The sequence below is a fragment of the Rattus rattus genome, chromosome 6 (genome assembly GCF_011064425.1).
Source record: "Rattus rattus isolate New Zealand chromosome 6, Rrattus_CSIRO_v1, whole genome shotgun sequence".
NCBI classification, from domain to species: Eukaryota; Metazoa; Chordata; class Mammalia; order Rodentia; family Muridae; genus Rattus; species Rattus rattus.
Genome location: NC_046159.1, coordinates 137,729,021 through 137,745,618, shown reverse-complemented (window position 1 = coordinate 137,745,618; position 16,598 = coordinate 137,729,021). Strand labels below are relative to the sequence as shown.

The 16,598-nt window shown below is 43.0% G+C and overlaps 1 protein-coding gene across 1 annotated transcript in view; it reads left to right on the top strand.

The window, feature by feature from the left end:
• The first annotated feature begins 11,888 nt into the window (after window positions 1-11,888).
• The window catches only part of LOC116904472, a 28,254-nt gene continuing 23,544 nt past the window's right edge, over window positions 11,889-16,598 (top strand). The window contains exon 1 of the mRNA XM_032907281.1: window positions 11,889-12,036. Within this exon, the coding sequence (XP_032763172.1) occupies window positions 11,889-12,036 (148 nt within the window). The remainder of the gene's footprint in view (window positions 12,037-16,598) is intronic.

Genomic DNA, 16,598 nt, shown 5'->3' with positions numbered 1-16,598 from the left:
AGCAGCATGCGCTCTGCCCTGATGCTCTGCCTGGCAACCAATCACAGAGCTGTTTGCCACCTGCCCCAGAACTGCAGCTTGGTCCAAGACTGTGAGGCAAGCCTTTTGTTGTTGATGCTTTGTTATCTCAGATATTTTGCTACGATAACAGAAACTCAACACAGGAAGCCTTTAGGATCCTAACTGCAAAATAAGCCGTAAAACTGTGAATAAAGTACCCTGCCCTAGAAAAGGAAAGAATGCCTATGTAAAGAAAAACTGCTGAGCGGATATGCGCTAGAAATGTCCTCAGCGACCTTGGAGAGGAAGGCTCTGTTTTCCATCGTACTAGTGTCTATTTCCTAAGCAGTTTACAGTGAACATGTGGTATGCCTGAGACCAGAAAAGGGGAAAGAACCACTATTTACTAATCTGTATGCATAGATCTCTACCCCAAATACTGCACACTGCCATTCTCTCTCCTCCCCATTTAACTACTTTACTAATAAAAAGAGGACTCCTCTGGGTCTGGTACTCCACATCTGTAATTCCAGCACTCTGGAGTTGAAAGAGGAGGCACAAGTTTTAGGCCCATTTGAGTTTTGCCAAAGGCAAAGTCATAAAAATTAAGGACAGAAACAATTAAAACAAAAATTGTTAATTTGAAGATATTTCTTAGTTGATTAGATTTGAAGGCTTAGTTAGCAGAGTCCTCCTTAGTAGTGTGAAGCCCTGGGTTCTACCCTTGGCACAGCACAAAACTGAGCTTGGCGGTGTGGGCCCACGATCCTGGCATTCAGAAATTTAAGCTTACCCTTGAGTACGTAGCAAGTTTTTGTTGTAGCTATTTCGTTGTTTAGTTTGGTTGTTTTTTTTCTTTGTTTCATTTGTTTGTTTGTTTGTTTCTATATAGGGTCTCTCCATATAGCTATAGCTGTCCTAGAACTCAGTATATAGACCTGGCTGGTCTGGAACTCAGAACTCACAGACATCCTTCTGCTTCTGTTTCCCAGGTGCTGGAATAAAAAGTATATCACTACCCCTGGATTACACAGTGAGTTTCAATGGACAATTTTTTTCCTCTTGTTTCTTCTTAAGTTGCCCATAAGCAATGTTTGGCTATTGTTTTGTTTTGTTTTGTTTATGACAAGATCTCCCTATGTAACTCAAGCCAGCCTCAAACTCACAATTCTCCTGCCTCCCCAGGAGCTGAAGTGGCTGTTTTAGTGCCTGATTTCTCTGTCCACTAGAACTTCAAGCCTCACAAACATAGACCCGCCCTTAGAGAGAGAGAGATGGTCACCTTCCCACAAACTCTGACGGGCAAATGGTGAGCGATAGCACCATCGCCAGTCCATTATGCAAAGGAGACTTAGAGCCAGCGTGAGCTTTTAGCCTCTGCCTTTCTACATCTGCCATCAAATTCAGAAGGTAGCTGATATTCTCAACTTGAAGAAAATCTGGAGGATATGCTTTGGCTTAGTAAAATTTTCCAAGTAATTGTAATTTCTATAGGATCTTTTGGGTCACCTTTCAAATAAAGTCCTGTGGTAACTGAAGAAAAGAGTAGTGTCTATTCTTTCTAAAGAGGCTCCTAGGGGTTAAATCCCATTCATATGACCTATTCTGGAGCCGTAACTATTACACAGATGTGTCCCCCGCCCCTCCGTCCCCCCACCTCAGCATGCCTTTTTTCATTCTCTGACATCTAAATCATGTTTGACTCTTCCTGAAATTCAACCTAGAAATCAATGAAAACTGTGTAGAAGAATCCTGTAACATTGTTGCAAGCAGTGTATGTAGCAATTCTGCCAGGACAGGAGAGTAACTTCTGCAAGTAGCTGGCCAAATTGGAACCTGGACTTGGGACATTTTTCTTTTGAGCCCACAGTCACCGCAACAGTCTTCATTGAGCAGAAACCTGAACAACACATTTCTCCATCAGAGGAAATGTTTACACAAACGGCACCAACTCTAGATGTGTGGCGATGACTTTGTTCAAGCACGACTTAAGCTATTGCCAAAGTGCTGATGAAGTTTCCACAAAGAAAAAAAAAAGCAGGTACTTGTTCTTACTGATTTTATTTCATGTCATGATTCTCTCTCTGACTAAATAAAGTAAGATAATGAGAACATTTTCTTCCTGCTCCTTGTATATTCAATAGAACTCAAAAGACATTCTGTTGTGAAATATAAGTAAAACTATAGAGAATATGGGAAAATAATGATTCCACCTTGCTGTTATAACATACATCTTAACATTTTTTATATATTTTTATTTAAATATGTTTTAAGCAGTAACATTTCTACAACTGTGTCTCAAATCCCACTCTCTCGTTGCATTCGCCAAGGATAACCAGGAATGTGTATTCTGTACATGAACCCATAAATATTTACATAATACCTTTGACTTTGACTTTTTTTTTTTTAAAATTGATGGCTCAAAAGGTAAAAGTACCTGCCACCAAGCCTGATGGCCTCAGTTTGATCCCTGTAATCTAATGTGGTAGGAAAGAACTAAGCCCAGCAAGTTGCCTTCTGATCGACATGCGTGTGTGCTACACACACACACACACACACACACACACACACACACACACACACACACACACGCATGCACGCACATAAAGGAGAGACTTTGCCTTATTTTAAAATGACAAATTTACCATTTGTCTATCTTACACATATTGTTCCACAACATATATACTCCATCCAATGTTGTTTGGAGGTCTCTGCTGTCATTTAGAGCCAGTAGCTGCATACTTTTAGCTTCTGAGATACTGCAAATAGCATTTTGTCCCACGATGTTCTAATCATCATACCCAGGATTCCGTGATGATGGTTCCAGGAACCATTCTGAATTCATTGATCAGTCTGAGCTTTGCAGAATTTTTTTTTTGTTGCTGTTGTTGTATTGTTTATTTTTTTATTTGCTATGTGGCTAATTATCTGGAAATGCAAAAAAAAAAGTGATTTTAGAATAGCCACCTTTCTTGTCATGACTTGTGCTTTACAGGACAAAAAGGCTCACAGGATATCTGATTTCTACACTAAAACTACTCTCCGGTGTCTCCAGTATCTACCTTTCAATGCAGATTCACTTTCTTCTCCATCCTGAATTTTTTTCTTCAAGGGATACAATTATAACTGTATGTCTCCCCACCTGTCTGTCATCCAAAGATATCATTCCCCAAGAATCGCTTGGTGCATCTTCAAGAGGTGCACTATAAAGCCATGTAACTGGAAGCACAGGCTTGACAAGGTTTTAAGAAACACATGTTACCTCACTTGGGAATAACTGTAATTGTGTATATCAGCGAACTTCTGGAGAGATGCTTTTCAGATGAAAAAAAAAAGGCTTCTATTCAGCTCTCTGCATAAACAGGTGGAAATTGAGGTGTCCTCTTTTGCTCATCGATAGCAGAAGCTGAATCAGAGCCATGTGTTCAACTGCATCTGCTCCCATTGAAAAGAGTAACGAAATAAAGATGAAGGCCAGAGACCCACTCTCTCTTTTCAGCGTTTGCTCTGACCACCTCTCAGTGCTGGGAGAGAACCTCATAATCACCATGAAGCAGGAGACCCCTGGGGGAGGGCCATCCCATTTTCCTAAGAACTAGAAAGCTACAGCTTCCAAGGTGTCCTTTCTTGTGATGTTGAGCTCACATTGTTAAAGGACATTGCCTCAAACTCCAAGAAATAGAAAACATTCACAAGTAAATCGGTCTCTCTGGGGTTCTTTAGATGCAAATGACAAAGCCTGACAAACTTGCTGCGAAAGTTCTGAGTAGCTCAAAGGACTCAGAAAAAACCAAAACCAAAAACAAAAACACTGAACAATTAGACCTCAAGAAAGAAAGCTCAGAGCTAGAAAGACAGCTCAGAGATTAAGAACATTGTCTGTTCTTTCAGAGGTCCTGAGCTCAATCCCCAGCAACCACATGGTGGCTCACAACCAGCTGTAGGGTGATCTGATGCCACCTTCTGACATGCAGGTGTACATGCAGTCCAAGTACTCACATACATTAAAATAAATAATTCTTTAAAAAAACAAAACAAAACAAAAAAACCACTCGGTAGTCATTAAAAAAAATAAAGCTCTGGGGATCTTGGTGAAAGGAATGGACAGTCTCCCCAGAGAACAGTCTTCTGTCAACTCTAACCCCCTTATCTATCACTTTACACTAGGATCTGGGTAGAGAGACACGGTTTCTCAAGAGGGGTGTGATGTTATATCGAGACAAAGTCTCATGTAGCATAGGGGGCCTTGAACATACTCTGAAGCTACAAAGAGGTTGAACTCCTGATCATATCTCTCTCTCTCTCTCTCTCTCTCTCTCTCTCTCTCTCCAGCACTGGTATTGTAGGCACGTGACACCACACCCACTGGACTTACTGATTTGTGCCAAGAGGCCCCTCCTTAGTAAGGGAGCTTCACAGTCACTTCCTTTGCAGACTGTGCGTAGTGAGGACAGGCAAGCTAGCCCAAGAGAAGCCAGGACTTTCTTGTTCAGGATCAGAAAGATCCGCTGTTGAGAACACAGCCTGCTCATCTCTCCTAGTGTGCTTTTTCATCCAGAGCTAAAGCAGTCATCTCCTGACAGAATCTCCCCACAGAGTACTATAAAGATCTAGGAGCCCTAAAAGAGAACAAAGTGAAAACAAACTCCAAGGAAGCACTGGACTAACACCGTGGATGTCAGTTCTGTTGAAATCACCCTGTCTCATTCATGCACCACACAGGGCCAGACTTTATAAAATTGATAGGAAGCTATTCACTGAGCTCCTCCTTTCCTTCCTTTGTTTGACTATGAAACTGAGGTGTCTTAGAACATTTTCCCTTCTCTCTTTTGCGTCTTGTTTGCTGCTTCTGTTGACAGTGCCTGGAAACAAGATAAACGTGCAGGCTATAGCTAGGTGCCCAGTTCAAATCCTAATTCTGCTACCTCCCTTCTTGGCATTATCTGTCTTATTCCAGCTAGTAAGAGTTACTGCCGATTACCACTTACAGTGTCAGATGCTCTTTAGTCTTCCTTCTAGAAAAGATGAACCCCACTCTGTGCTAGAAATCAGTTCAGGGGCTGGAGAGATGGCCCAGTGGTTAAGAGCACTGACTGCTCTTCCAGAGGTCCTGAGTTCAAGTCCCAGCAACCACATGGTGGCTCACAACCAACTGTAATGGGATCCGATGCCCTCTTCTGGTGTGTCTGAAGACAGCTACAGTGTAGTTACATATAATAAATAATAAATTAAATAAAAAAGACATCAATCCAGGAGAAAGTCCTTAAGATTAGATTTCTAACACAAGTCTAAATTCTGGGATACAGCTTCCTAACAACTTTTTCCTAACTCCCATTTTCCCATGCTGTGAATTCTTTCCCTCTGTAGCAAGAAAGAAACCTTCCTGTTCAAGTACAGGGGAGACCCTGGTGGTCTTTGGTCCAACAGTATTGGTGACAATTTTGGGTATTAAATGAGAGTGACTATAAAGTCACTGTTCCCGCCACTTACCAAAAATAGGGCATGAGCCAGATTTTTACAAAGTTGTATTGATTAATCAGTTGTTCATTTCACAGAGGTGAACTCTGTGAGTTCAGTCCTGCTCAGAACCTTCCAGGAGCTTATGCCATTTCCTTTAAGGGATGCTTTCTAACCAGTCTCGCATGGCAGGCATTCCCTGTTGGATTTTGATTTTAAGGAATAATATAAACATATGTATTATTCTACATGTTCCTTCTTAAACTGTCTGTGTGAAACCCAACACCCGCATGCAAATGTGTGTATGTATTTAATGAGATGAGGGGAGAGCCTAACAGCTACTAAATGTGTGAGAGTTGATTTCAATTGTCAAGGAGATGAGCTCCAGAGTCATTTGGGAGACAGACCTCTGGGCATGCGTATTGTGGTTTGTCCTGGGGTTCTCTGTATTTTGATGCTAATTCTACTGCCCTAAGGATGGTACTCAGGACTCAGCTGACTTCACTAGAACCTATAAAATACAGGTGAGGGCCAGTACAGGATAGAACAAGGTCTGTCATTGGAGAAGGATGGATGGGTGGGAGAAGTTTAAGGGAAGAGGAGGAGAGAGGAGGAGAGAGGGAGTAGCCGCAGGACAGCATGGAAGCTGACGTTAAGATTCCACGCTGTACCTTTACAGGTTGTTATGAATGTTCTTAAGGGATGGATGTGTATTGGGCTTTGTATGTTTAGGTGGGCAATTATATCCTATCAATTGGATCAAAGGTTATTGTGTTGTGTGTAATGTGGAATTTTAAATGTAAGAAAGTGTTCGGTGGCTAGAGACACTGGGTCACCACGGAGTTGGGATGTGCGTTTCTGGCATGGAAACCTGCCTTGGGAACTAGATAGATAGATTGCTGCCAGGCTCAGAGAGAGGCCTTCAGCTGTGTGATATGGGATGAAGCAAAGCAGGTGAGAGGCTTTGCACTGAGATTAAGATATCAATCAGATATCTTGGGCAGTGCCAGATCTAGAGTAGGTAAAAGACAGCCATTTTATTTTTTTATATTTTTGCAATAACACATGCACATGGTAGATTTTCTTTACTGTGTTAATTGAGGTGGAAAGACCTACCCACTGTGGGTCTGGACTAGATAAGGAGGTTAAGATGAGCTAACACAAGCTTTCACCATTCACTGTTTCTCAAGGACAGATGGCCAGCACTGGCTCTACCCCCGTTGCTGTGCCTTCCCCAGCGTGATGGACTGTAACCTCAAACTGTGAGCCAAGCTCCCTTTTTCTGCTGAGGTTGCTTTTGTCCAGCAGGGCATCTTGTCGCCAGCAGGTAAAGTAAGACGGTCACATACCAGGCTGTTTAATGGTATTGTGTGTGTGGTTGTGTATGTGTGTATGTAGACGGAATTTAAAGTGACTACTTTTCAAAACATTTTGAAGTTAGAGACGCAATTGTTTAACAGAAGTACAAGTGGTTTTGATGAAAGGAGAGGCCATTCTCCTGCGGAATCTGAGCGGGATTTAAGACTGCAGCAAAGACTTAGATTTAATATAAAAATTCTCTGCCAAAGACATGACCTTCATTTTTTTTTTTTTTACCCCATGCGATGTCTTTTAGAGCCTGCCTGCAAACAAATTCAGCTCCCATGAGAATGTAAATCAAGTTAGGGTATGAAATAACATATGCTACTCCCTGGCTTCATGCAAGTCAGAGAAGGGGAGTTTAGGTTGCAGCAAACTTCAGGATACCCAAGAAGACCTTTTATTTCAAGGACCGAGATGATTAAATGATGAAAATTGCCCTTTAATAATTAAACATGCCATCTGCACAAGGCGGAGTGACCTTTCACCCACAGTCTCTCACGCTGCTCTAGAATTTCTGCAGTTGGCACATATGGTATCAGAAATCCGTGGATAGCCTCCCTTTGAAATACGAGAGGAGCGGACTTAAGGCAGCTGTTCCTGTGCTGCCAAGTCTCATTGAAATGTGGGCTTTAAATGCCCCGGCTTGTCGTTTTGTGTTAGCATACCTTAATCGCAAATCTCACCATAATATGATTCAGCCGATGCCTGAAACTCAATATGGTGGAACATTTGCTGAGTAGTTGTACTCAGCAACACTCACCAGCCAGAATGTGTGTGCTTTCCATCGAAATGCCATTTCCTGCTCTGCATGTGCCCCCAGAAACGCCTCGTAGATTGTAAGCATTCCTTTTCCCATAACGACAGAATACCAGCCATTTCTGTTATGCTCTCCCCACCCTTATTAGGAATGTACAAGGACCGTGACATTTGTAGAACTAACTGCTCCAAGGTTTAGAGATTGACAGTACTGCTAAAATATTGATGTGACCCCGTCACTCTGTCAACATGGTAATTAGACAACCACGATGAGGACGCTTGTCTGATGGGTTAAATGTCTGGTCAGGCCCCCTCTACAGGTGTGAGTACCTTTACAATGGTCAGAGTGAAGGGAAGGACGTCAGTCACCACAAGCAGAGTTTCTCTGTGTATTTAGGAGGAGATATGGCACTGGCTGGAACAGTACTCCCTGATTAACCTGTGGCAGATGGGGTACTGTAATCTGCTGTCCTTCGACGGGCTATTTATTTAAAAGTTCAGCTGTCGGGCTGCATCTGGATACAGTTGGGGTTGAGGGGCCGCCTTTGGAAATAAATGTGAGTTTCACTTCCATTTAAAGCCTTCACGTGGATGTTTAGCCAGACTAGAGATACATATAGTGAGCTATTTTTCTTTTAAAAAAATGTTATATATTTTATGTTCAAAAGCCACTCTCTGTGGGGGGAAGAGTCATAGAAAATGGTATTCAAATTTGCTCCTCACGTAAACCAGAATCCAAGAGAATTTGTCTCGTTTCTCTTGCCGATAAGTGTATCATTCAAAAACTGGAATGCTGACATGCTGGACTCAAGATAGAAATCCACTGAGTGTTAAAACATAACACAAAACAGGTTACGTTAAGCCTTTTCCTCCAGCAAGATGTTAAACTGAAGATAGAGAATGAGAACGCATTCATGCTCTCGTTTATTTAAAAAACACTTGTATTACCAGCTCAGACGAGAGATTTGATAACTTAACCTTAGGTTAATCGAGGTGTCAGGCAAGTGAAGTAAATATGCACAACGCAGGGTGTTTTTTATTTATACAGGAGAGGGATGGGTTGGGTTATGCAGCAGTTCCATCCTCTCTCCTTCTACGTCCTGCCTTACCCTTTGAAGCAGTGTTGCCTGAGTTTCTTTGCTTCTCTGGCACGGGTTAGAGAGTGGTGGAGAGAGACAGAGAAGTGGTGCTATAAATCACCCTCACCCCCGCCAACTCTATCAGACAAACTAATTTCTGCAACCCCATTCAGCAGAGCATCGGCTGTTTCTGATACAGCGTTCTGTGTAGTCCCTGCTAATGATATTTGGCAACATCTTGCCTTCTCTCTTAACCCCTAAGTGCGTCCCGGTCCTTTGTCCTTGTAACTCCAGCCACCCTCTGTATTTTGCCCCTTCATTTAAATATTCTAATGAATACTCTGGCTTGGCTATGCACTGAGGCAGAGGGGTAAGGAACAGCAAAGATTAACAGAGATGTTATCTCACCCTTACCCTCCCATCCTCTCCAGGAACCACAATTTAAATAATGGCAGAAAAACATGCCATTATTGTTCCTACCAACAGGTGGCGGCAGTCATCACACTTAGCCGCTTTGTTGGCTATTTCCACCTTTTGGGAGTATTGACTCTGAACCTGATCAATGCAGAAGTCTAAAGAAAGTGCTTGGGAATCTACTTGAATGGGCACACATTTGCTTCGGACTATGGCAAGAACAGGGACTACTTCAGAAGCAGGGAAGGAGGAGGAAGCAGGACCTGTACAAGCATGAGGAAAGATTCTGTGGGGCGGGGGCCAGGACTAAGTTTGAAAGACAAAGAATGCGCTGAAAGAAAAAACAAACAAACAAAAAAAACTCCTGTAAGTTAAGGATAAAGAAGTCCTTCAAACCGTGGCAAACTATGATGGTGTGAATGGGTTCCCTCCATATACATGCGCTGAAGTCCTATCCCTCTCCCACCCCGCCCCCGTATTACGGTATAGAAACAGAGATTTTTGAGAAACTAATTATGGTTAAATGAGGTCATAAAAGTGGGGTCCAAAGCTATGAATGCTTCTGTCCTTATGGGAAGAAAAGCTGCCAGAGGTTTGCATGCAGAGAGAAAAGCACCCACGAGATGTGTAACAGCGCCAGACGGTGCTGCTCACAAAACTGAGAGGGGCCCCCGCAGAGGCCAACCTTACCACTGTCTTGATCTTAGATGTATAACCTCCAGAACCCTAACAAATGTCAAGTCGGCCAATCTGTGGTCTTCTCCACATAGTGCCCCTCGCAGACTGCGGTTACCAGTTAACCACAATGCAGAGTGAGGCTAAGCACTGTTGGCTAACGCAGCACCGTTTCCCAGAACTCTTCCATCAGTGTTTGGGTCCTTGAAGAATCATCTGCCAAAACGGGATTACACATGCGAGATATCCATGAGGGCACGGTTGGAAAAAGGTGAACGGGGAACAGCTACAGAAGGGAGCATAGCATTGGGATGAATACGGGGCAGGAGTCTGAGCCCCAATAGCTGAGGTCATCGGGCCCTTATGCTTTGATCTGGGCATTTCACGGCCATACTCTACGTCATGGTGGCTTTTAGCAGCCACTGAGATCAAATCCTTCAACCAGAAGAGGCATGCGTCCTTGCTCCAGCCTTCTGTAAAAGCTCCAAGAGTGTCGTGGGTCGGATACACTTACTTCCTTTGCCCAGCCCTGAGCTAGGAAGGACTCCATGCCTTGAGTCTCTAAGATCTAATGGTTCATGCTTCACTTCTGTGTCTAGAGTTGTGCCATAAAAGCTAACGGGCAGCAAGAACGAGCAGCAAGAAGATTATATATATAATTACCATATTAATATTTTATAATTAATAAATATTAACAATATAATATATTAGCTTACCCCGGTTGCTTTTCAAAAGCACTAGCAATTCACAGCTGTGCCAAAGATCACTTTCCCCACATCTCCAGCAGCAATGTTTGTTTCCTTTGTAAATGGTTGCCTACTGGATTAACACAGCATTACAGCTCATTGCTACTGTGATGTAGAGTTATTTTGTTTTGTTTTGTTTTTGTTTTCTGTGCTAGCAGTGATTCCCCCCCTCCCCCTCAGGACATATTTCCGACTTGAACTTTACTTTTCTGTATATGGGGCTCTTGATGGCCCTGATCATTTTCTCTTTTTTTTTTTCGGAGCTGGGGACCGAACCCAGGGCCTTGCGCTTGCTAGGCAAGCGCTCTACCACTGAGCTAAATCCCCAACCCCCCTGATCATTTTCTCATTTTGCTTTCGCACCACCCTTGTTTGTGAAGGCACTCTTCATATGACAGCAACTAGTCCTCTGTTTGGTGTACGCCTAACAAAGGGACAAGGAAAAAACTGAATTCTTGATCATGTCTTTTTCTCCTTACTGATGGTCAGTAGTAGATACTTCATTAGTAAGTCACAGTACCGGATCGCTATGCCAGGAATGCAGGAAACCACTCCATCCTCCCTTTTTAAAAACAAAACGAAGTTGGTCTTTGCTTAAGTTTTCAGACACATTTCCACCAGTCTTCCATCACTTCCCATTTATTCTCTATGCTCACAGGGAGTCAGTAGTGCTCCAAATTCAGTCATTCTGGACCACCCTCCCCCAACTCTTGCCCTGTCCTTTGCGTATAATTATTACCTATCTGAAAGTTTAGTTTTAAAAGAAACATAGATTTACTTTGAAGGGGAAGTTTATATCATCGCCATTATATATTTTAACTACTAAAAGATTATGAAAATAAGAAGTCTATCTGAATACTACCTAAAACGCATAAGTTCCTTATGTTGAGGAACTTCATTAGAGCACACCAGTTGTCCCAGCCAAGTCAAGGGCAGGACTGGGAGTTTTCAGACAGTGAGTTTCGCTGCATCCCGTGTACCATGCGGAGCAGGGTGAGGCTATAGAGATTCATTTACGTCTGAGGCATGCTATCCCAAATGGCCAATTACTTTATATACTATGGACACTGGACATTAGAACTCAGTCCTTTCATCAAAAATCAACCACATATCAGAAAAACAAAGCAAAACAAAACAAACAACAAAGTAGGCTTCGAGGGCAGAGAAAGAGTCCTTGATCAAGTCCAGTGGACAAACAGCTCGAGGCGTTCAGGGCTTGAGACCAGTGCACACCCGGAGTGCGGGCTCAAAGTTCTCATTCTAGCCAGAACATTCGAAGATTCTGCTAATTATGCTGGCATGAAAGGGTCAGAACAGGAGGGGCTAGCGCCCAGGGCTGGGCAAGGTCCTTGAGCAGGATCGTCCTGTCTAGTCCGGAGCCCAGAGGGAGAGAGGAGTCATGTGCTGGGCGAGAGCGTGGAGTCAGATCCTCCTGCCCGTTTTCCTCTCCTTAGCTCTCATCCAGCTGATCATCAGCTTCTCTGACCAGAAGACTAAATCCCACAATCACTGGAGGCGGAAAATCGAAGCAAAACACGCAGGACATGGTGAGTGACTTATAAAACCAGCCAGAGCGCTATGGCTGTACCCCCACTGGCTTTTTGGTTGGGGCAATGGTTGGCTCAATGGCTCAATGTCTTTCGGTGGTGGTGGTGGTAAGACGCTTTTAAAGCCTCTTGATGTTTTGGGAGGAAATCGAGTTAATATTGACCTGTTTTGCTTTCTTTCTACTACCTAAACTGTATTGATGAGAGCTGGAGGTATAAACTGGCTAACCAGATTAATATAAAAAAAAATACCTCTAAAGAGAAGTAACCAGCTTCTGCATATTGACAACCCCTCTCATCGCCAGAGGCCAGAGATGTCATAAGTGTTTTGGAGACCTCTTATACGTGACTTGGTTCCTAAGTGGTTTTAGGCTTACCTCTCCATAGGGAGACATATTAGAGTTGTAGGACAGGCAGGTTAAGGTAAAAACTTCTTCTAGTCAAGAGACTGGAATTTCTGGCTTGGGTAGAGACCCAGAATTCCGTTGGAGGGGGAAATTTGTCAGGTCAAGGGCTAATACTTAGTCCCTTCTTGAGATGATGTATTCTGTTTTTCCAGAATACCTGATCTGGTACAGTAATTCACCCAGCTGCCACCATGAATCTCAAGTCCGACCATTTCTACCGAACCTTCTTTCCATCTCTCTTTTTTATAAGCATGCTTTCCCCAACACTTCGGACGGACTCTTGGCACCTTCTCTAAAGCCCCCTTCATTCCCACCATGAGGCTGTTCGTCAGTCATGTATTTGACCTCCATGCTGGATGAAACAGCATGTCTTTTTTTCCCTTTCCTCCTTCTTTGGACAGCTACTGAGATTTCCAGCTCGGTCCCTTGGGGTTTGTTTTGTTCTTTTCCTTCCCCCGCCCCACTTTAAAAAGATTTATTTATTTATTTTTGTGTATGTGAGTACACTGTCTTCAGACACACCAGAAGGGGGCGTCGGTCTGATTCCCATTACAGATGGTTGGGAGCCACCATATGTTTGCTGGGAATTGGACTCAGGACCTCTGGAAGAGCAGTCTTTTAACTGCCTAACCATCTCTCCAGCCCCTGTGCTTTTCCTTTTAAACATGAATAAGATTGTTCTTGCGCTTAAGCAAAAAATTCTTTGCAAATGCCATTCAAGGAGGCAAGTATAGCCATATTAACATCAAATAGAGAGATTTCAAGTTAAAAATCAAGTAAAAGAGGCGGTGGCATTTCATTTCGGCACGCAGTAAACAAACCACGACGACACACTAAGGAACTCCTATTTGCCGAAAATACGTTTTTAAGATTGATACAGCAAAAGCGCTATTTAAGAAAGAGCCTCTGACAAATTGCATATTTCTATGAGAAGTTGACAAGATCAAGTACAACATTGGGGCAGAGAGAATTTTTTCCAACATAAACAGGGACAATTAGTTCATGAAGAAAAGATGCACTTAAAGCTAAAAAGAGTTGGGGTGTTTATATCAACTAGCACATACTTAGTGGGGGGGCGGGTCATCCGCGTAGTGTGGATTTTTCCACAAATGCTCTTCTGCTGCAGTTCTGTGCACAACTTTGTGCGTGTCATTTTTCATTAGCTTCTCAATCCCATCTAGGGACTGTGCTGGTACTGTAATAGCCTAGGCCCTCTAGGGTGCCTGTCCACCTATGTGAACCTAGTTAGCCTTGGGTCTCCTGGTCTCCAGGGGTTGGGGTAACCAGGAGGATTAGAGGGAGGTTGTTCTGGCCTTCATTTTTGCCAACTTGGTCTTTTTTATATGCTAATTTTGTAGCCTTTATAAAGGCCTTCTGAATTTCACTGTCTGCCCCATTCCCCTGCCTCAGATCACCCCTGAGAACTGTGGTCTCAAAAATCATTTTCAGGGAGTGAAAGACGATGACTTGCCTTCTGTAACTACTTCTATGTACTGTACGTGATCCCTGCCTATGAGAGCCGTAACTGTTAGCCCCAAAGATGAGAGGACACAACTCATCAGGATCCATATAATTAAAGCAAGCATTTCAATAAAGCAAGCTTTCTTATTCATACACACGGGCTGCCTCCCTCTAAGGTGGGATTCGAGAGTCAGCATTGGACATGAGAACAAAGTTTTTATACCTCAGAGGCGGGGAGTTTCTAAAAGGGAGGTTCCGTAGGGAGACAGGCAGGGTTATAGAAGCAGAGCATAGCATGACAGACACGGCGAGGTGGGCATAAGGTGGTCAAAACAGCAGGTGATCACAATAACCTTTTGGGGAAAAGGCATAGCTGTCATTTCCTGAACAGGCAGTAAAGAACCATCAATAGTTAAGGTTACAGATCGGGCATAGCCCAATCCTTGAGAACCAGAGATTTCGTCGTAAACATGGATGAACCCAGTTTGTCTTGAACCATAAGATGGCTTCTGAGCTTAAATGGAGGCAGGGTGGTTAATCAATACCACCTCCTCAGCATAGCTCTGTATACGCTGTGGTAAAAGTTGGCTGGAATCCCCATATCCCAAAAACCTCCTTAGTCCGGAACTGCTTTGTCCTAGAAAACACAGAAGCATTTTCTGTGAGCATTTGGCAGATCCTTTGGGTTGCCGTTAGCATGTCTGGAGCCACCCGGGGTCAGAGTACGGTTGTCCTCATTTTAGCTTCTGAGTTTAAGAGTGAGATTCCCTCACAGTGTTATAAAAAAAAGAGAGAGAGAGAGAGAGAGAGAAAGAAAAAAGAAAAAAAAAAACACCAGTGAGGAAAATATAAAAGATTTCTGTGAAGGAATTCAATCTTGGAATATACTAAATGATAAATGCGAGGTTGTAAATTATGTAACCTTTCTCTCCCTTTGAAGAGAATTTCAAGTTTTAGTAGTTCACAAGTCTAAGCAACCTTAGCTTCAAGATCTCAAGAGAGAGAGGGGCAGGGGGAATTATTATAGTGACTAGCTCCTTGAGTCCTTTCGGTCTGGGTGGGAAAGGTCTTTATCCTCAGAAAGTATCAATGGACAATAGAAGATATTTCTATCTTAGACAAAGCTGTCAGCACTGTGACAGGTGCTGTAGTTCAGAAGCGTACTAGGTGCCCTCACGTTCCAGGGTAGCTCCAGAAGGAAGCTATACATCTAGGAACGCCCCTTAACTTTTAAGTGGCGACGTCAGAGTTTCAGGTTCTCAGTATCTAGAAATTTAATAAATAGAATATTGCTTACCTTCCCCCCCTCCTTAGCTGTTGTTGAAAAAAATCTCTTCCCTAAGTAACTTTGTTGAATAATTCATTTATTGCGATGGCTATTAAAAGGAAGTTTTGATTTGGTACATAGTTAATTAGCCTCCAATACCGAAGTCAGGCATTTCCAGACATTTGTGATTGTATTCTTCGTGGAAGAAGATGAGATCTGTTGGGTCAGCAGCACGATGGGTATTGCAGAGTAGAAGAAACTGGCCCAGGACTTGAAAGAGAGGTCAGCAACATTCCACAAAATCTAGGATAAAGGGATGCTCTAGAAATCAGGAAAAATGTGATTTCATGGAAGGGAACAATCAGAAGAAATAAACACAGAACCCAGGCTGCGGCTTAGAGGATAGGGAAGTGGATAAAGCACGTGACTTGCAAGCACAGGGACTGGGATCAATAGAACCCGTAAAGGCAGATGTGGTAGCATCTGTAATCCCTATCTGGGGCAAGATGGAAGACAGTTAATTCCTGAAGGCTCATGACCAGCTAACCCGGCATAAGACATGGTAAACAAGAGACTTTCCTCAACAAGGCAAAAGGTGAGGACCAACACTGGAGGCTGTCATCTGAGACCCACACATGTCCTTGGTATGTGAGAACCTTACATACACACACACACACACATTGAGACACATCGAGGGGGTGTCCCATAAAATGCAGATCAGCCCTCATCAGAAACGCCAAGGTCATGACAAACCAATACAGACACTAAGCCCTGTTGCAGACTAAGGATGCAAGATGACTAAAGGCGATACGGAATCCCACGCGATCGTGGAGCACAAACAAGACATTGGTGTAAAATCCAGGTAAACCCTGAGAAAATCTGGACTTTAGTTCAAAGCAATACATTGATTAATTTTGATTTCTTAAGTTTAGACATTTGCCTAATTTAACGTATTGTTGCTGTGAGTATGATGTGTATTGGCAGGTCTACACATGCCAGTGATAAGTCAAAAACCAACTGTGTGTACTCAGCTCTCATTCCACTTCTGTGTGTCCTTGAACTCAGGTCTCCAGGCTCACAAGGCACTCGCCTTCATTCACTGAGCCCAATTTGCTGGCCCTCCCTTCTTTGTGTGATTTGTAGTAGGATGTTAGCAACGGAGCAAATAACCCAAGAATGCAAAAGGAATACCTACATTATCTTCAAAATGTTCCTGAAGTCTGAAATTATTCCACAGTATGATATTGGTTGAAAAAACAAGCTTAAGGAGCAATTGGAGTTTGGATAACAGTTATTTCCCCTGAAATAAACCTGGAGCAACATCGTGGATGACTTGAAGCCATACAATCTTTTCTATTTACTTTGTTTTTTCATTGTCTTAATGTTCCTCCAGGAACTTTAACATTCCCTGAGGGCAGAAAGGAACA